The sequence below is a fragment of the Parus major genome, chromosome 20 (genome assembly GCF_001522545.3).
Source record: "Parus major isolate Abel chromosome 20, Parus_major1.1, whole genome shotgun sequence".
NCBI lineage: Eukaryota > Metazoa > Chordata > Aves > Passeriformes > Paridae > Parus > Parus major.
This window is the reverse complement of record NC_031788.1, coordinates 7,217,109-7,234,967: the sequence shown is the minus strand read 5'-3', so window position 1 is coordinate 7,234,967 and position 17,859 is coordinate 7,217,109. Positions and strand designations below refer to the sequence as shown.

At 47.5% G+C, this 17,859-nt stretch overlaps 2 protein-coding genes across 2 annotated transcripts; both read left to right on the top strand.

Moving 5' to 3' along the window:
- Positions 1-14: 14 nt before the first annotated feature.
- On the top strand, positions 15-5,351 carry POFUT1 (protein O-fucosyltransferase 1). The gene is made up of 7 exons (XM_015647543.3): positions 15-218; positions 443-564; positions 688-870; positions 1,423-1,535; positions 2,197-2,389; positions 2,897-3,139; positions 3,567-5,351. Exons 1-7 carry the CDS (start codon positions 59-61, stop codon positions 3,753-3,755), a joined length of 1,203 nt encoding a protein of 400 aa, XP_015503029.1. The 5' UTR covers positions 15-58; the 3' UTR covers positions 3,756-5,351.
- Positions 5,352-5,791: 440 nt separating this feature from the next.
- Positions 5,792-17,770, top strand: KIF3B (kinesin family member 3B). Its single transcript, XM_015647839.3, has 9 exons — positions 5,792-5,858; positions 9,114-10,552; positions 11,121-11,222; positions 11,854-11,976; positions 12,090-12,208; positions 12,441-12,554; positions 13,012-13,117; positions 13,326-13,504; positions 14,118-17,770. Exons 2-9 carry the CDS (start codon positions 9,131-9,133, stop codon positions 14,212-14,214), a joined length of 2,262 nt encoding a protein of 753 aa, XP_015503325.1. The 5' UTR covers positions 5,792-5,858; positions 9,114-9,130; the 3' UTR covers positions 14,215-17,770.
- Positions 17,771-17,859: the final 89 nt, after the last annotated feature.

The window sequence follows — 17,859 nt, the reverse complement described above, 5'->3', positions numbered from 1 at the left end:
GAGTGACGTCACGCATCGGTGGTGGCCGCCAGAGCGGCGCGCCGCGGGGCATGACGGGATGGTGGCGCCGGGCTCTGGCCGCCGACGAGCCGCCATGGCCGTGCCGCCGGTCCCGGTGCTCCTCGTCCTCCTCCTGCTCCTCCCGGTGATGGCGGCGGGAGACGGCGCGGCACCCGCCTGGGACGAGGCCGGGTACCTGCTCTACTGTCCCTGCATGGGTGAGGCTCTCCCGCTGCGGGCCCCCTGTGCATCTCCCGGTTGCATCCCCCGGTGCGGTTCCTGGTGCAGACCCCGTTCCATCCCCGGCGGTCCGCGGTCCGTCTCCCGCTGCATTCCCCGGTCCGTGCCCCGGCGCCGCCTCCGGTGCTGCTCCCGCTGCATCCCCCGGTCCGTGCCCGGCCCGTCCCCGGCGCGGTCCCCGCCTGAGCCCCGTCTCTCGCAGGCCGCTTCGGTAACCAAGCCGAGCATTTCCTGGGAGCCCTGGCCTTCGCCCGCGCCCTCAACCGGACCCTGGCCGTGCCGCCCTGGATCGAGTACCGGCACCACCGCCCGCCCTACACCAACGTGAGCCCCGGCGGGCGCGGGGAGGGAGCGGGGGCGCGGCGGGCAGGACTGGGAGCTCTCCGGGGATGAGCTGCGGGCCCCGGGTAAGGGGACCCCCGGTTGACGGGCTGTGTCCCCCCACAGCTGCACGTCCCCTACTCGGAGCACTTCAGGCTGGAGCCGCTGCGGCGGTACCACCGCGTGGTCAGCCTGGAGCAATTCATGGAGCATCTGGCGCCCCGGCACTGGCCGCCCGGCAGGAGAGTGGCTTATTGCTTCGAGGCTGCTGCCCAGAGGAGCGCGGACAAAAGCACGTGTCCCATGAAGGTGAGTTCACTCCTCAGCCCCGCGGGCACGGCTTAATTCCAAAGGCTGTGACTGACTCAATCAGGTCGCCATTGATTTGCAAATTTAGAGTTACCCACCAAAAATCGGTCTGTGTGGCGTTGCTTTCACCACTTGTGGAGTGGCATGCTGTGCCTTCATTAGTTTTCATTGTCTACAAGTGCTTGGGGATGGGGATACAGTCTGTGCAAGTAGATTTTGTCACCTCAGATTTAATTGTGACTGTAGCTTATCTCCTGCTCTCTGTTTCCTAGCTGTGGTAGTTTTCCAATTGGTGTTAAAGCAACCTCTCAACTACAAGTTTGGAAGCTGTGGTGCCCTTGTTCTTTAAGACAACCTTTGCAACTTTCTCAATGAACATCCCTTCGTGTATTTTGCTGTCTCCTTCCTGTGGAGCTGCTGTGTCAAACAGGCTGTTGTATTCCAGCTGCTTCCATCCTGGAACAGGCTCCTGCTTTGCACCTCAGGATCTTGCTAGATCCATCTTTCAGGCTTTGTGTGTGTGCTGAATGGACGCTTGTCTTTTCTTTGCAGGATGGAAATCCATTTGGTCCCTTCTGGGATCAGTTCCAAGTGGATTTCGATAAGTCTGAGCTCTTCAAGGGAATTTCCTTCAGTCCTGCATACAAGGACCATTGGATCCAAAGGTAGCACGAAGATGGAAAAGTGCTGGCAGGTCACTGAGCATTTAGAGTCACTCAGGAAAGCAGCTGTGACTGTGTATTGTGACTTCACATTTTGGGGGAGAGATTGAAGTGGTTAGTTAGTAATATAGTTAAAAATATTAATGCTTTTTCCGTTAAATATTTGCTGAGCACTTCCTGTGGGCATTATTTTAGGTATGAACTCTGTTAGACTGATTGACTTCTGAGCCAGGAATATTTAATTTATTAAGTATTTATTTATTAAATATGTAATTAATCAGAAATATTTGGTTCTCAGTTAGTGATTATGAACTGTATTTTGTTGCTTACCTCTTGTTTTCAGAGCTTTGAGTGACTTGAGTGGTTATCAGTAAGTTTGGGTGACAGAATTGCTCTAGTCTGGGGTGACAATGAAACATCCCATTGCTTGGTAGCTCCCCACTGCATGTTTGAGATTCTTCTCTTACTGGCTGTCAGATAAAATGTCTGAGGTAAAATACAGTCCCTGAGATTTCTTCAGTTCAGATGGCAAAACAGCTAAAACTATCTAAATTTGGAGCAATAAATGCTTCATATTTTGGGGTGTTCCTGGTCTCTAACCTTCACAGCAGTCTTCGTGCAGGTCAGGTCACGTTTCAGACTGCTGGGGTTTGGTTTTCCATAGGTTTCCACCCTCTGAGCACCCTGTTCTTGCCTTACCTGGAGCTCCAGCCCAGTTTCCTGTCCTGGAGGAGCACCGGCCCCTGCAGAAGTACATGGAGTGGTCAGATACGATGGTGAAGAAGGGAGAAGCCTATATCCAGTCTCTGCTGGTCCGGCCCTACGTCGGCATTCACCTGAGGATCGGCTCGGACTGGGTACAGCAGCGGCTGGAGGCCGGTGACAAGTGGGATGTGGGCAAAGCTGCACAAAAAGGAGCTGTGCTGGGAGACCCACCTGATCCCTGCTGACATCCAGGAGCTCCCTGTGTGTTAGCAGTGCCTCTGGGATCCTTTCAGACAGGCAGAGCTTGGGGGTGCAGTGGTGTTTTCTCACTCAAATGTGGTACTTTGAAAACGAAAAAAAGTTGTGGCGAGGTGTCTCCTTGCAGCAGCAGGGCAAAGGGAAATGGCCTCAGCTTTGCAGCCCAGGGAAGGTTCAGGTTGGATACTATGGAAAAATTCTTCACGGAAAGGCTCAGCACTGGCCCAGCCTGCCCAGGGCTGTGGTGGAATTGCCATTCCTGGAAGTGTCCAGAACACAAGTAGATGTGACACTTTCTCATAAGGTTTATTGGGCACAGGATGATATCTGTTCAAAGTTTGGACTTGATAATTGGTCTTCAACTTTGATGATTCTGTGATTCTCTTTTCCTCTTCCAATAGAAAAATGCCTGCAACATGTTAAAGGATGGGACAGCTGGGCCCCACTTCATGGCTTCACCACAGTGTGTGGGCTATGATCGGAGTGCTGCGGTGCCTCTCACCATGGACATGTGCCTGCCAGACCTCAGAGAGATCAAACGGGCTCTCAAGCTCTGGGTGGCAAAGATTGAAGCTAAATCTGTTTATATTGCTACTGATTCCGAGCCCTACACGACAGAAATACAGCAGTTGTTCCAGGAAAAGGTGTGTCTTCCAGAAACCTCTTCTGGCAGGAATGCTTGGATAAAAACCTCCCTTGGACTCTGGCCCAATCCTATCATGGACAGTAGACAGGCAGTTGTGGAATAGGTTATTCACTGCCAAATATTACCATCTCGAAGTGAATTTGGCTCATAGCAATAAAAATTATCCTGTAAAACTTTTTCCCAGGAGATTGAAGAGCATTGTCTGGCATGGTAGTAAATATTTCCATGAAAAGGGTTTAAATTAAATAAACCTAAGTGATTTTCAGAAATGTTCTGACATTGATCTAATCATAAATGAGTTACAGGGCAGAGAAAGACAAAACTCAATCTCTTTCTCTTGTATATTCCATTTCTAATACTATGCCAAGACATTGGATTGTGATAATAGCTGACTGGATTCATCTGCTCTCCTCATTTCTCTGCAGCTCAAGGTTGTCAGCTTGCAGCCAGAAGTGCCTCAGATTGATCTGTACATCCTTGGCCAGTCCGACCACTTCATCGGGAACTGTGTCTCTTCCTTCACTGCCTTTGTGAAAAGAGAGCGCGACATCCATGGGAAACCCTCCTCATTTTTCGGCATGGATCACCCACCGAGGCTGCGGGATGAGTTCTAACCAAAGGAGGAAGAGGCTCTGTGGTTCCAGGGCTCTGAGCTGGGTCCTTGGTGCTGCAGCATTCCCTGTGAGCAGTCATTGCTGGGCTGTGGGAGAGCTCCTGCCCTCCAGTGCTCCTCACAGTCTCTTCCAGACTGTTCTGTCTGATCTCTCCTGTGTTTCCAGTGTGAGCTCTGATGGAAATTTAAATCATGTAGTTGATGGGAAACTATATATATAGTTTTTTAAGATGTAGCTTTTATAGCTCTCCATTCTCACTAGTTGGGATTCACCAGCAATCATGATGAAGCAGCTGCTCAGATTTCCTCCTCTTTTTTTTCTCCGTTAATTTTTAACTCTCACCTGGAGATGTTTTGAAGCTTCATGTCTAAAACTGACTACAGTTGGTTCTTTTTGAATGTAAAACTTTTGTTGGGCATATCAGGTGAAGCTCAGGACTGAAAAAGCTCTGGGTTTATCAAGGACCACAGTTGTCTTACCAGACCTGTGTCACCACAGTGCCTCAGTGTCCTTTCTCCTGTCCAAAGAGATTCCATCCCCAGTGCTGTGGGGCCCTGGATCTCTTTGGTGGTGCTGGAGGAGTGCAGTGGGACATGGTGTGACATGGCAGTTGCCTGTTCAACCTCTCTGCATCAGCCTGGGGCAAGGTGTGTGCAGGGACACGGGAGGGGAGATCTGTCACAGCCAGTCTGGAACTGGAGACTGAGGGCTTGTAGCTTTGTAGGTGTTGATGTCAGTGAGGTCTGTGGTAGAAGAGAAACTTGGAGCCAAGGTTTCTAAAATAGCTGTAGTGGGGTTGGGTATGTCATACCTGGGTCTATGGTATTGTTTTGTTTTTGTACTTTATAAGATAACCTCTCTGAGAGCATTACACTTGTCTGGAGCAGTTCCCAGTGAAGGTAACTCTGGAAAATTATTCATTGATGGGGAAGCAACAGCTCAAACCCCTCTGATTGGCCTGGTGTGGTTAGATGCTGGTAACACTGATAATCCCAACATGGTGAGACTCGACCAATGCCTTTTGGTACTTCTGTGACTTTGTTTTCTGGTCCAAAGACTGAGTACAGAACAGTTCATTTTTCAAAAATTCCACTTGGGTGAGTCTGTGGAACCAGAGCTGCTGCCTCCAGTGCACTGCTGCAGTCCAGGCAAGGCTGTTATGAGCGGTTAACTCCAAATGTCTCTTTTAAATGTGGTATTTTCCTCCTTGAAATGTTTCTGAGCTTTGAAAGAGTTTGAAGGCTCAGGGGAGTGAGCAAAAGAGGTCAAAATGAGAAGGTCCCTCAGACCTCAGGGTGGCAAAAACTCATCTCTTGTTTCCTCAGGGCTGGCTTCAAAAATTACGGGATTTGGGGGAAAATTATTAGGTTTTGGGGCCTTTGGGAGCTGGGCTTTTGAAGAAAACCTCATTGTGTCATACAGTTTACTGATCCTGGGTGATGCCCTTGGGGGCTGCCTTGCCTGGCTGTGAAGCTCGGCAAGCCTTTCCCCACACTGTTGGGAAGACAAAAGTATTAAAATGTTGGGGTGGGGTGCTTTTTTTTAAAAAAAAAATAAGGTATTTTTTGTACTAATAAAAACTTGACTTTGTATTGACTCGTAGTGTGCCAGCATTCCTTCCTCCATAGCAGGAGTCTCAGGTACCAGAGCTGCAGCCTCCACTGCGCTGCTGTGGTCCAGAAAAATCTGATTGATGGGGTTTAACTCTTACATATCTTTATGGTGGTCATTTTCTTCTTGGAAATATTCCCGAGGATTTTAAAGACCCCAGCTGGGGTGCGGCAGAGTGGCGGGACCCACCGGGCTGGGGCAAAACGCGGTGCTTTGGGGTTTGGCGGCGCCTCCCGCCGGGCTGGGGCAAAACGCGGTATTTTGGGGTTTGGCGGCGCATCTCGCCGGGCTGGGGCAAAACGCAGTGCTTTGGGGTTTGGCGGTGCGCGGGATGTGCACGGCGGGGCCCCTTTGTCCCGGCTCCATCCGGGAGCGGCGGCGCGGGGCGGGCGCGCCCGTTGCCAGGGAAGCGCGTCACGGGCGGGCGGAGCGGGCGCGCCGCTTCCGGGGCCGCGGGAGGAGCGGCCGAGCGGCTCCATGGTGACGGCGCAGGTGAGTCCGGCCCGGCCCCGCACCGCGCCCGCACCCCGCCCCGAGCATCCCCAACACCCCCCTCCCCCGGGCTGGCACACCGCGGGCCGCTGGCAGCCCCCGCTGCCCCCCCGGCTGCCCCCCGGTGCCAGGCGTGGGCACGGCCGGGACAGCGAGCGCGGGAGGCGGCGGGACCCGCCCGCGGCCGGGCTGCGGGGGCGATGGCGCGGGCGGGTGGCCCCGTTCGGGTCGGTGTCCCCCGCTCCCGGCGCTTTTCCCCCACGGTCCTTCCCCCCTCTCCGCTGTCCCTGCAGTGCCCGGTGTCGCAGCCGCGAGGGCGGTGGGTGATGCTCGGGTGAATCCGCGAACGAGCCCGCGGTCTCGGATGCCCGGGGGAGGGAACACCCCTGGGGTGCCGTGCTGAAGCGACGGCGGTGACAGACGTGACCACAGGTGACCCCGGACAACGAGTGAAATCGCGGTTCACCGTGGCACAGGTGGCACCGGCGGCCCGGCTCCAGCGGCAGCAGCGGGATTCCTGCCCGGCCTGCGGAGCCTTTGGCAGGGAGGCGAGAGGAAAACAGCAGCACAAAGGGTGGTTTGGCTTGGGATGAAGGGAGAGACACAACTCAACCGTGACATTATGAAACCACAAATATTTGAAAGATTTGAATGGCGAGAAGCAATGGAATGTTTTGAGTGGTACCTCGGGATGTGCAGAGATGCAAGGGAAGGTTTTGGGCAGGTCCAAGAAAATCTTTCAGAGATGTTTAAGACAGGGAGCACAGCAGCCTCAGGACATCACCTGTCAGGGCAGGTGGCTGGGGTGAGCACAATGCCTGGGGCACAGCTATGCAGGACAGCACCTCCCAACCCTGGAAGTTTCTGAGGAAAAGTGGTTACCCCAGCTTGTATTCAGGTTGTGGCATTGCTCATTTTTTCAGGCATAACCTTGTGTTGACTAAAATAAATAAAAATGTTTCAATTTCTGCCCATCTTCCCCTCTTGGTCACCAGGGGCACGTTTGCAAGTGCATCCATCTCAACCTTGACCTTGACTTGCAGGGACCTGGCCCAGGTCACTTTAAGCTGAACTAATTTCATTTAAAAATTCCCATCTTTGATGGAGGAATGGATGGCACTGCAGCATTCCCAGCTTTCTGGCCATTCATGTCCAGCCACTCTGGCAGCTCAAATATTGCCCTGGAGTTTCTGGGGAATAGAAACACTGCCAGCTAATTGGTTTCATTTTCCAGTTACACACTTGGATAAATCTGAGAAGAACCATAATTTGTTATGCTTCCAGTAAACTTCACTGCAGTAGCTAAAATAATTGGAGATGATTTGTGATGGGTTGTTATGAATATAGCCCAAATCAAGGGTAAAATCAGTTGTTTGTGACTATAAAAAGAGACTTGCAAGTGAAGTGGGGAAAGGTGTTGAAAGCTGATGGTGAGGAGGTACACCCAAAAGAGCAGCAAATGTGCAACATAATTTTTGTTCAAAGTGTACCTCTGGCAAGACCAATCATTTAATATTTGTCATAGTTGCTTACAAAAGCAGCACTTCTCATCAGAATAGTATTTTAGCTATTCAATATATAAAATAAATCTGTGTTCTCCATGTCAGAACTTGTGCCTAATTCGAGTATTTGCCAGTGTGAACATGCAGATACGTGACACAGTGGTTGTCATGTGACCTTGTCAGAAAATTGTCTCTTGTGAACTTGAATTACTGGAATGTCTCTCAGAGCTGTGGAAGGGGAAGCGTGTGTTAATGTATACAATTCCTCAGGATGAAAAGAGGGAGAGTTGTTCTTTGTGATTCTGCCAAGATTTGTCCTCGTTTCACTTATTCTTTCTGTGTTTGTGCTCCAGAATTCGTGGTTGCTGTGGGTCAGACAGGAAGGTCACCTTTATCTGGAGCTGTCAGTTAGGAGGGAAATGGTTTTATTCAGTAGCTACCCAAAATTCCTGTAACAGTTTGAACTCACTGTGCAGGGTGTAGAGTGAATTCTGAATGTGTGTCTAGTTCAGTGCTTTTATGGAAAGAATGAGAGAGCAAAGAGTTTTCTCCCACAGACCCAAGGAAATTCCCAAGGCCATATTGAGGTTTCTGTACAATTCTTAACCATATTTATCTGTTAATTCTGTTTTACTTCTTGCCAGTCTGACTGTCTGTATATTGGTATTATGCTTCCTTTCCCATCCACTAGCTCTGGCCCTGAAGTTCTCTGCCACCATGTTGGAGAAGCTCTCCTGAGACATGCAATTATCAAGTAAAAAACAATTAGACAAAAATCCCTGTTTCCTGCTGATCCGGCTGGAAAGGGAACAGTGAGCACATCCCAAGGAGGCCACACCTGAACCTGTGCCAGCCCTGCCTGGGGTTCCCTGTGTGTATTAGTTTTACACTTAGTTCTAGTTGGCAGAAGGACCTCAGGGCTCTTCTTGGAAGATATTTTAGAAATAAAAGAGGTTATTAGAAATTGCATGGCGTTCCTCAAATCGTGCCATTGAGATCTGCTGTGTGAGGCTTTAGCAGGGACTGCTTTAGCAGTTTAGGGACACAGGCTTTTTGCTCCATTTTAATGGCAGCTCATCTTGCTGATGACTGGAGGAGGCAGCAGTGTGTCCTCCCTCTCTACCCAGAGCCATGAACAAGTTGGATCTGTGATCTGGGTTTATGCAACATGGCTTTAGGTTGATGGTGAGTCCTGTAAACCTGGTGCAGTTGGAACACCAGAGCAGGAGTGATGTCAGTAGGTCAGTGCAGCTGAGCAGGGCTGGCTTTTGTGGGGAATCCTGATAAAAGTATATTGCCAAAAGAAAATATAAAAGCAGACTTGTGCTCCAGAGAGAGCAAGGCTGTACTAGATTCTCAAAATGAGAGATTTAAAGCAAAAGGCCTGACTGCAAAGAAAATTAATGGCAAAGTATTCTTTTTTTATGAATAGTTTAAAAAGGGTAATTATTATTTTTAAAGGTCAAAAAAAGGATCTTTACCAACTGTAAGGATGTGATCTGATGATGAGTTTTTATAGCAGAGCTTGTAAAAATGGTACCATTTGATGCACAGCCTTTGGTAAAATAATTCTATCTCAGGTCAGGCCTTTAGAGGGTTTTCATGTTGTATGTTATTTTAGTTCTTCAAAATCCCTTGCAAATTAATGAATGAAAAATGCTTCTCAAATTGATGAGGCAAGTCTTTGGCTTTGTGAAAAGCTGTCCCCTGCAGAAAACTGCCTTCAGACATTCCTGCTTTGTTTTGGTTTCAGGTTTGTAGCACGGCATCATGCACCAACAGGATCACACCAGCCGCAGCCCCGCCGTCATGTCTAAGTCAAAGAGCTCCGAGTCCGTGCGGGTGGTCGTGCGCTGCCGGCCCATGAACAGCAAAGAGAAAACTGCTTCCTACGAGAAAGTTGTCAATGTGGATGTCAAGTTAGGGCAGGTCTCAGTGAAGAATCCACGGGGATCATCTCATGAACTGCCTAAAACGTTCACCTTTGATGCTGTGTATGACTGGAATTCCAAACAGGTCGAACTCTACGATGAGACCTTCAGACCTCTCGTGGACTCTGTTCTTCAAGGGTTTAATGGGACAATCTTTGCCTATGGGCAGACTGGGACAGGGAAAACATATACGATGGAAGGGGTGCGTGGTGATCCTGAAAAGAGAGGGGTCATCCCCAATTCATTTGACCACATCTTCACCCACATCTCTAGATCTCAAAATCAGCAATACTTAGTTAGAGCATCATATTTGGAAATATACCAAGAAGAAATCAGAGACTTGCTATCAAAGGATCAGTCCAAGCGGCTGGAGTTGAAAGAGAGACCAGACACAGGGGTTTTTGTTAAGGATTTGACCACCATTGTTACAAAAAGTGTCAAAGAGATAGAGCACATCATGAATTTGGGAAACCAGAACCGCTCCGTTGGTGCCACCAACATGAACGAGCACAGCTCTCGATCTCACGCCATTTTCCAGATCACAATCGAGTGCAGCGAGTTGGGACTGGATGGAGAGAACCACATCCGTGTTGGGAAGCTCAACCTGGTCGACCTGGCAGGCAGCGAGCGGCAGGCAAAGACTGGAGCACAGGGAGAAAGGCTGAAGGAAGCCACTAAAATCAATCTCTCCCTCTCAGCTTTGGGCAACGTTATCTCTGCCCTGGTGGATGGCAAAAGCACGCACATTCCGTACCGGGACTCCAAGCTGACCAGGCTACTGCAGGACTCGTTAGGTGGCAATGCCAAAACTGTGATGGTGGCCAATATAGGCCCTGCCTCTTACAATGTAGAGGAGACACTGACCACACTGAGATATGCCAACCGTGCCAAAAACATCAAGAACAAGCCACAAGTGAACGAGGATCCTAAGGAGGCTCTGCTGCGGGAATTCCAGGAAGAGATTGCTCGACTCAAGGCACAGTTGGAAAAACGGTCTATTGGCAAAAGAAAGAGGAGGGAAAGGAGGAGGGAGGGTGGGGAAGAGGAGGAGGACACTGAAGAGGGTGAGGATGAAGGAGATGACAAAGATGACTATTGGAGGGAGCAACAAGAAAAGCTGGAGATTGAGAAGAAAGCTATAGTGGAGGATCACAGCTTGGTAGCAGAAGAAAAGATGAGGCTGCTGAAAGAGAAGGAGAAGAAAATGGAGGACCTGAAGCGAGAGAAAGAAGCAACAGAGATGCTGAGTGCTAAAATCAAGGTAGAATTCTTCCTTGTAATACTCTTTGAAAGCAATTTCCTTAGGCTGTGGGGAAAAGAAAGGGTTTCCCAATTTGGAAAGATATGTCACAGGAAGTTTCCAGGATAGTGATTTTTGTTTAGGTGAGAAGATTTTAAAATAAACTACTTCTAGCCAGAAGTTGAAATTTCCACCATTAATTACGTATTTCATTATTCATGAGTTGCTTCATTGTTCTTATGTGCTGATCTTAAGCAACTGGCACAATAAAAGACAATCCATCTTTTCACAAGCTGTGGCACTAAAAATGTTCCCTTCTGTCACAGTTCATTAACAGGTTATTTACAGGGGGACACGCATTTTGGTTCTCCAGCTTTGCCACACATTGCAGTGGTGTATTCTAAACAAGTTGCTGTAGCATTAATCCCACAGTTTTATAGGAATTTTAAGAAATAGTGATTCCTGTAGCAGCTGCCTTGAAAGAGAAGGTTAAATAAGGGAGCTGCCCTGAAGAAGTTGTATCCATAGAAGAGAAAGTTACCCTCTGTGGTCACTGAGAGAAACTTCTAAACCTGTTTTTTCATTTCAGACAATGGAAAGCAAGCTGCTGGTGGGAGGGAAAAATATTGTGGATCACACGAATGAACAACAGAAAATCCTGGAACAGAAACGACAGGAAATTGCAGAACAGGTACAAGGAAGGAGATCTGTTATTTTGTATAATATTGTATCAGGGAAGTTACCAGAAAGTTTTCTCAGGATTAACCCTAAAACTGGTTTAATGGCAATCATTTGTTGAAAAGAAGGGGGAAGGGCTTGTATCATATTTGTAGTTATTTGAAATACATAAAGAAGGTTAATAATAGTTTTCTTCTACCTCTTCATGGTAAATATTTACCTCCTATCTTGATTGGAGCTGTTTGTAAGTGAAGTAATATTTGTAAGACCTCTGAGAGCACCAGTTCAGCCTTTAGCTCAAGGAAGGGGTCTTTACCCTGCTAAAAGTTTATTTTCTGTTATGCACATTCTGTTGGTGATTCTTAAATACAATAACCAGTACAAACTGATCACAAGGAAAGAAAAAATAATCTAAAAATAACATTTGATTCCTTTAGTTGCAGCTTGAGCCTTGTTCAAACTATCTGATCTTAATAGCAAAATTAGGACAAATAAGAGTTAACATTTTTGGTATTTCTATGGTAAGAGATAGGAAGAACTGGAAGGCAGGGAAGGAAACCCATCCTGAGCATTGGTATCATGTGTGTCAGCTGGAGGTGACTGGGTAATTGTGGTTTTTAATGCCATATTGTCACATTCTTCAGAAACGTCGGGAGCGAGAAATCCAGCAACAGATGGAAAGTCGGGATGAGGAAACGCTAGAGCTGAAGGAGACCTATAGTTCTCTTCAGCAAGAGGTGGACATAAAGACAAAAAAACTCAAAAAGGTAAAAAGGAAATTATTCCCTGCCTACCATGCTGGGAAAAAAAATCAACTTGTGTGTGAAAGTGAGAGGAGCTTTGGCAAGTGACGGGTTTTGGCTCTTGTTGTATGCTCCAGTTATTTTCCAAGCTGCAAGCTGTGAAGGCAGAGATCCATGATCTCCAAGAAGAGCATATCAAAGGGCGCCAGGAAATGGAACAGACCCAGAATGAACTCACCAGGGAACTAAAGCTAAAGTAAGTCCCATCACACCATTGCCTGCTATTAACTGTAACAGAGAGTTTCTCAGGGCAGGGAGTGGAGGGACTGCCTTGCACATAATTGTGGAATAAGATTTAGCCATGAGAAAACTATTTTCTCCATTCCTCCTTTTCCAGGGTTTTATTACGTCAATGGGAGAGGAGCAGTGAGGAAAGTCATTGCTAATTAAGTTTCTTGTATATTTCTCATTTTGGTGGTTGCATGTAGGCACCTGATTATTGAAAACTTTATTCCCTTGGAAGAAAAGAATAAGATCATGAACAGATCATTCTTTGATGAAGAGGAGGACAACTGGAAACTACATCCCATAACCCGTCTGGAGTGAGTGTACTTGTGCTCTTGGGATGGAATTACAGGTCACAGGAAACCCTCTAGCTCTCAAGAACAAAAGAGGGATTGAACTGGGGATTTAAACTGGCCCTCTAGAGTTCACAGCTTCTTGATGCATAATAAAATAAAATAAAATGAAACAATTTATTCCTCTTAATAGGTGCTATAAAATAGGAACGTACAGTTAGGAGAATTCTTGAGAGGTTATGACTTTTCTGATAGGCAAACCCAATAAATATATGTAAAATACATGTAGTAGTGCATTCGCCCTTAAAATAGCAGTGCATTCCTATCATATTTCTTTTCTGCTCCTACAAATGCAGCCTGGGTGGTTTCTGCTGTGTTGAAACAGATTTCTGCATGGAATTTGCAGATGTTGTAGCTCATAAACTCCAAAAGGAGCCTTTGGTTTTAGGGTATAACAGCCTGAGACTCTGTTTTTCTCTAGTAACCAGCAGATGATGAAAAGACCAGTATCTGCTGTGGGGTACAAAAGACCCCTGAGCCAACATGCCAAGACATCCATGCTGAATCATACAGAGGCTCGGTACAGGGTAAGCCCAGATGTGGTTGAACCTTTGTCTCTTCACCCTCCTGATCAGGGGAATGTGAATTCCAGAGGGGATTGTGTGTTCTTCTTTGAGATGTAAATTTGTAGTGTCCTGCATGCATTTATGGAGTACTTCAGATTAAGTTTCTGGAGGGCAGAATAACAGTTTGTGTGAAAACATGGAGACTTTGATTCTGCTTTTCCTGTCTCAGGCAGAGAACATCGTGTTACTGGAACTGGACGGGCCCAGCCGGACGACGAGGAACTATGAAGGTCCAGCCATCGCTCCCAAGGTTCAGGCAGCTCTGGAAGCAGCTCTGCAGGAAGAAGATGAGATTCAAGTGGATGCCTCAACCTTTGAGAGCACTTCAAATAAAAAATCAAAACCCAGGTGAGTTGAACTTTCCCTGAGCAGAGTGGCCTACAGGAGAGGTGCAAGTACAGTTGCTGCTGGTCAGCACTTCTCATCAGTGAAGTGAAGCTGAGCTTCATAGTAAATAACAATAAAACACATAGCAATAGTAAAGCAGAGAGAGAAAGGAACATAAAATCATTAAGGTTGGAAAAGACCTTTAAGATCTGAGTCCAACCTCCAACTGAATCCCACCATGCTGCTAAACCTTATCTTGAAGTGCCGTGTCTACTCATTTTTTGAACGCTTCAGGGGATGGAGATTCTGTCCCTGCCCTGAGCAGCCTGTGCCAGGGCTCAACCACTCTTGCAGTGAAGGTATTTTTCCTAATATCCAGCCTCAACCTTACCTTGTAGAACTTAAGACTGTTCCACCTTGGCCTATCACTTGCTACTTGGGAGAAGAGGCCAGCCCCTGCCTCGCCACAACCTTCTTTCAGGGTGTAGGACATAGGATAGAAGAAGTTGAAACTGTTTATTAGAGAATAATTCTGGTAAAAAAAAAAATCAGCTTTTTGCAGATTACTTTTGGAAAGTAAGAGGTGACATTGTTAGAGCTTTTCTTGATTATATTTTAATCTTTGCTCCTTTAGACCGAAAACTGGAAGGAAATCGGTGGGATCCGCGTCAGGATCAGGCACCCCCAGTTCTCAGCTCTACCCACAGTCACGAGGGCTGGTTCCAAAATAAAACCAGCCACTCCTCTCCAGGGAGGGAACAGCCTTTACCTTCTGGGAGCAGAGACAAGGACAAACCTGCAGAGAGAGCTCCTGGCCAGCCTCCAGCCCCTTTCCCTGGAGATGGCCTTGTTGCTGTTTAACTGACTCGGGCCAGTCCAGGGGCACTGAGCCGTGGCAAGATCTGTGCTTGCAATTCAGCATTTGGCCTCTGTGGGAAATGGATTTTAGTTAGGAAATCAAAAATGCATGAGGTACGTTACAGTGTGTTAGGAGCAGTGGGAAGCATGGGGATCACCTCACAGCATCACCGTCCTCCTCCTGCACCAGCCCTCTGCTGCACAGGGCTTTTTGGCTGTTGGGCACTAAGAAGACAGAGCTGAAAGTCATCTCAACAGAACCACCACCCTGCAGCTCCACACTGAGAACCAAAAGAGGCTAAAAAGCAGAGGATCTGTTCAAACTCAGCAAGGTGCATGGTTCTTCCTCTTCCTGCTGGAGGGACTGGTATCATCACCTGGGGTTCAGGCATTGGTCTGAACAGGCAGGATGGCAGTGGCCAGCGTGTCCTCACCACGCACAGCTGTGGCTCCCCATAGGGCTGTAGGACAGAAAAAGGTTTTGAAAACAGCTCTGTGGTCTCTAGAAAGGATGCAGTAGAATCTGAAGTCCTTTCTTTGTTTACAGGCATAAGTGAGAGCTCCTCTAAGTTGACCTACAGACCTCACCCCTACCAACAGGAACCACCTTGTCAAAGAACACCTCTGTATTCCACTGTCAGCTCCACAGCTTTCCTCCTCTCTCTTTCCTCCATCTTTACCCCTGGCATTTAAAACCAGTGTCCATGTGACATCTTTAATGGAATTATGGCCATTTTCTCATGCCTCCCACTGTTGATGGAAAATGTAGCACTAGTTCAGAGCTCTCCCTGCCAGGCTCAGACTCTCAGCTGGGCAGAGCACAGGAACTTGGAGCTGCCTTTGAGAGCACTCCTGGGAGTTTGGTCCCTTCCCTTGGTGTCTAAGGAGGTTCAGCATTCAGTGCCTCTTGTGCCTCAGCTGTTCCATGTTAAGCAGCTTTCTCTCTGCACCTCCCAGCCCAGTCAGAGCCTGCTGGGAGTGAACCCAACCTAACCCAGGCTGGTGATGGAAGCTGGTGTTAATTCCAGGGGTTTTACTTTGAAAACAAGGGAGGAAGAACTGCTTTTGACAGTCTCATTACAAAGCTGTCATACGACTAAAGCAGGCTCGTGTAGCAGGGTAGAGGGAGGTGGAACTCCACGCTAAGGACAGAGTAAGGTGTCCCTGTCTAGTGTCCCACAGCTCATTTGTAAGTTTTAGTTCACTGTATATTGAGACTTGGGATGTTACTTTTTCGGGTTGCTCTTGGCTGTCATCCTGTGAACGTTTTTACCTGTTTCCCTCACTGATGACTCCCTCCAGACTGAGACGTGTGAGTGTGTGAGGACTTGGCTGGTTGTAGACATGCTCTGATGTGCGGACTCTGCCTTGTGTTCGTTAAGTGTCCACGGAGTGACCTCATCCAGGCTGGAGAGCTCCTTTCTACTGACCCCCCTGAGCAGGAGGAACTGAGTGCTCAGCACAGCTCACCTGTGCATCCTGCAGGCACGGTGCCCAGGTGAGCCAGGTGGGCCCCTTAAACACCAACTTGGCTGCTGCATTCCATGGACTGCTTTCCCAGGCCACAAGGTTAATATATGTATACACATATATGCACACACACACATATATATATATATAATAGTTTTGGTGGAGGAAGGAGGGATTTGCTTATAATTGAGAGAGCAGGCACATGACCAATTTCTTTCAACCTGAACGTGGAAACCCAGCATAATCTTCGTTTTTACAAAGCACTGTTTATTTCCAGAGAGCCTTTTAACTGGCTTTGTTGCATAGTATAACATCATCTTCTCTTCCCTCTTCTCCTTCTTTCTCTCCAGCACATAATCTTCTGTACTAGGAGATTTTAAAAGATGATTGTATGGTTTAAGTGCTCAGAGAATTTAAATTAACTGGGGTGGGGGGGAGGTTTAAAACCCTGAAATAGCAGCACAATATATAACCACATGTATGTACATACCTATGTACACATGTTTTATGTGAATAATGCATACACAGACACATCTGTGTCTGCACATGTGCACACTTTTCCTCAGTTGCTACTATTCCATAGGGAATTCTATTCTATATTAAACTCATATGCTGGAAACTGCCCTTGTGGCAGGGCTGGTACCATGGAACTCTGCAGTGGAAAACTGTTTTCATGCTGATGAGCCAGTGTCAGAAAGGCTCTGATTTTAACTCTGTAGAAATTCGTTAGCAAGGTGAAAGAAACTCAGTAGAGTGGAAAAGAATAAATCTGCATATTTAGTCATTGTATGTAAATTGGGGCTTTGGGAGGAGATTTGGTCAGTGTATTCATGGGCAGTCTCGGCCTGTTGCAGAAGCTTTTGGATTCTCATTCCAAAGGACCTAACCCTCACCAGATGCTCAGTGGCACTGATATTAAGATACATTGTCTTAAGCTGTACAAAACATACTGAGCTCTGGGTTGAAGCTTTTAAGAAACATTCCTGCCGAGTTTGCCCTTTTTTGGTGTTATCTGAACCATCTGGGCTTCCTGCTGGTTAACCAAAGGCAGGAAATCCAGCTGGACTCCTGGAAGAGGCCCTGGGACAGCCTTGCCCCGTCACCTTTTCTTCATAGGAATGTTTAGCATTCAACATAATTGTCTTTGCTCTGATCTGTATAATGGAATCTTTTTTTTTTTAAAAAAAAAAAGTGGCATGCAGCAGGAGTCAGCCTGTGGGAGCAAGTGCCACGAGACACTGAAGCATAGGAATTAAAGCACTTTCTTAAATCCTTAACTTAGGTCTAGCGCCTTTTTAAAAATATTTGCATGCTGCTTGAATCTTCTAAAACACATACCTCTGCCAGAGCACCTGGGGCTGCGCCGGTGCCTTATACAGATCAGAGCAGGCAGTGTTCAGTCAGTTTTGAGGTGTGTAAGTCTGTCCTCGCTGAACACAGTGCTGGAGTTTCAGTGAGGCACTTGTGTACCTGGACCTGTCCTCTCTCCTGTCTGTGCTGGGCAATGTGCACCAGGCTTTAAACAGTTCAGTGGAATTCCTGGGGGTCTGTTCCTGCTGTGTTCAAACACAGACTGGAAAAGAGAACCTGCAAAAGCCATAATTAGCTAGAGAGATGGAACTGAAATGAGAACACTGGTGCTGCCTGCTGCACTGTGCAGTGGGGGGTTGACTCTCTGGGCTCCAGGTGCTTACTGCCTTCTCCAGCCCCCTTTCTTTTTGAAGAGGTGACCCAGGATCCTTCTATGGGCACAGCTGTCGATGACAACTCTCAGCTCCTTTGAGATACGCCCACCTCCGCCTTCTCATAGGTGATCTGTAGAAAAAGAACCTGTCCATAGTTCTGTCCATAGTTTTACAGCTTATATTTATTTGTATCATCTCTTTTGTCTAGGAATGTAAAGTGATCCTAAAATACAATGTGTAATAAAGTCAATAAGATTTATTGCATCTATCAAAATGTGTGTTTTTCATTGTTAAACTGGGGCAGGGCTCAGTGACTTCATGTTTTACAAAGCCTTGTGTTATTTTTCTTTCATAAAAAAAAAG

Bases quoted from the DNA above. Each gene is read 5' to 3' on its own strand.
- KIF3B (XM_015647839.3), top strand. From the start codon at position 9,131: ATGCACCAACAGGATCACACCAGCCGCAGCCCCGCCGTCATGTCTAAG. The intron at 11,223-11,853 runs GTACAAGGAAGG...CACATTCTTCAG, and splicing joins GACAGGAAATTGCAGAACAG to AAACGTCGGGAGCGAGAAAT. The intron at 12,209-12,440 runs GTAAGTCCCATC...GGTTGCATGTAG, and splicing joins ACCAGGGAACTAAAGCTAAA to GCACCTGATTATTGAAAACT.
- POFUT1 (XM_015647543.3), top strand. From the start codon at position 59: ATGGTGGCGCCGGGCTCTGGCCGCCGACGAGCCGCCATGGCCGTGCCG. The intron at 219-442 runs GTGAGGCTCTCC...CGTCTCTCGCAG, and splicing joins GCTCTACTGTCCCTGCATGG to GCCGCTTCGGTAACCAAGCC. The intron at 3,140-3,566 runs GTGTGTCTTCCA...ATTTCTCTGCAG, and splicing joins AGCAGTTGTTCCAGGAAAAG to CTCAAGGTTGTCAGCTTGCA.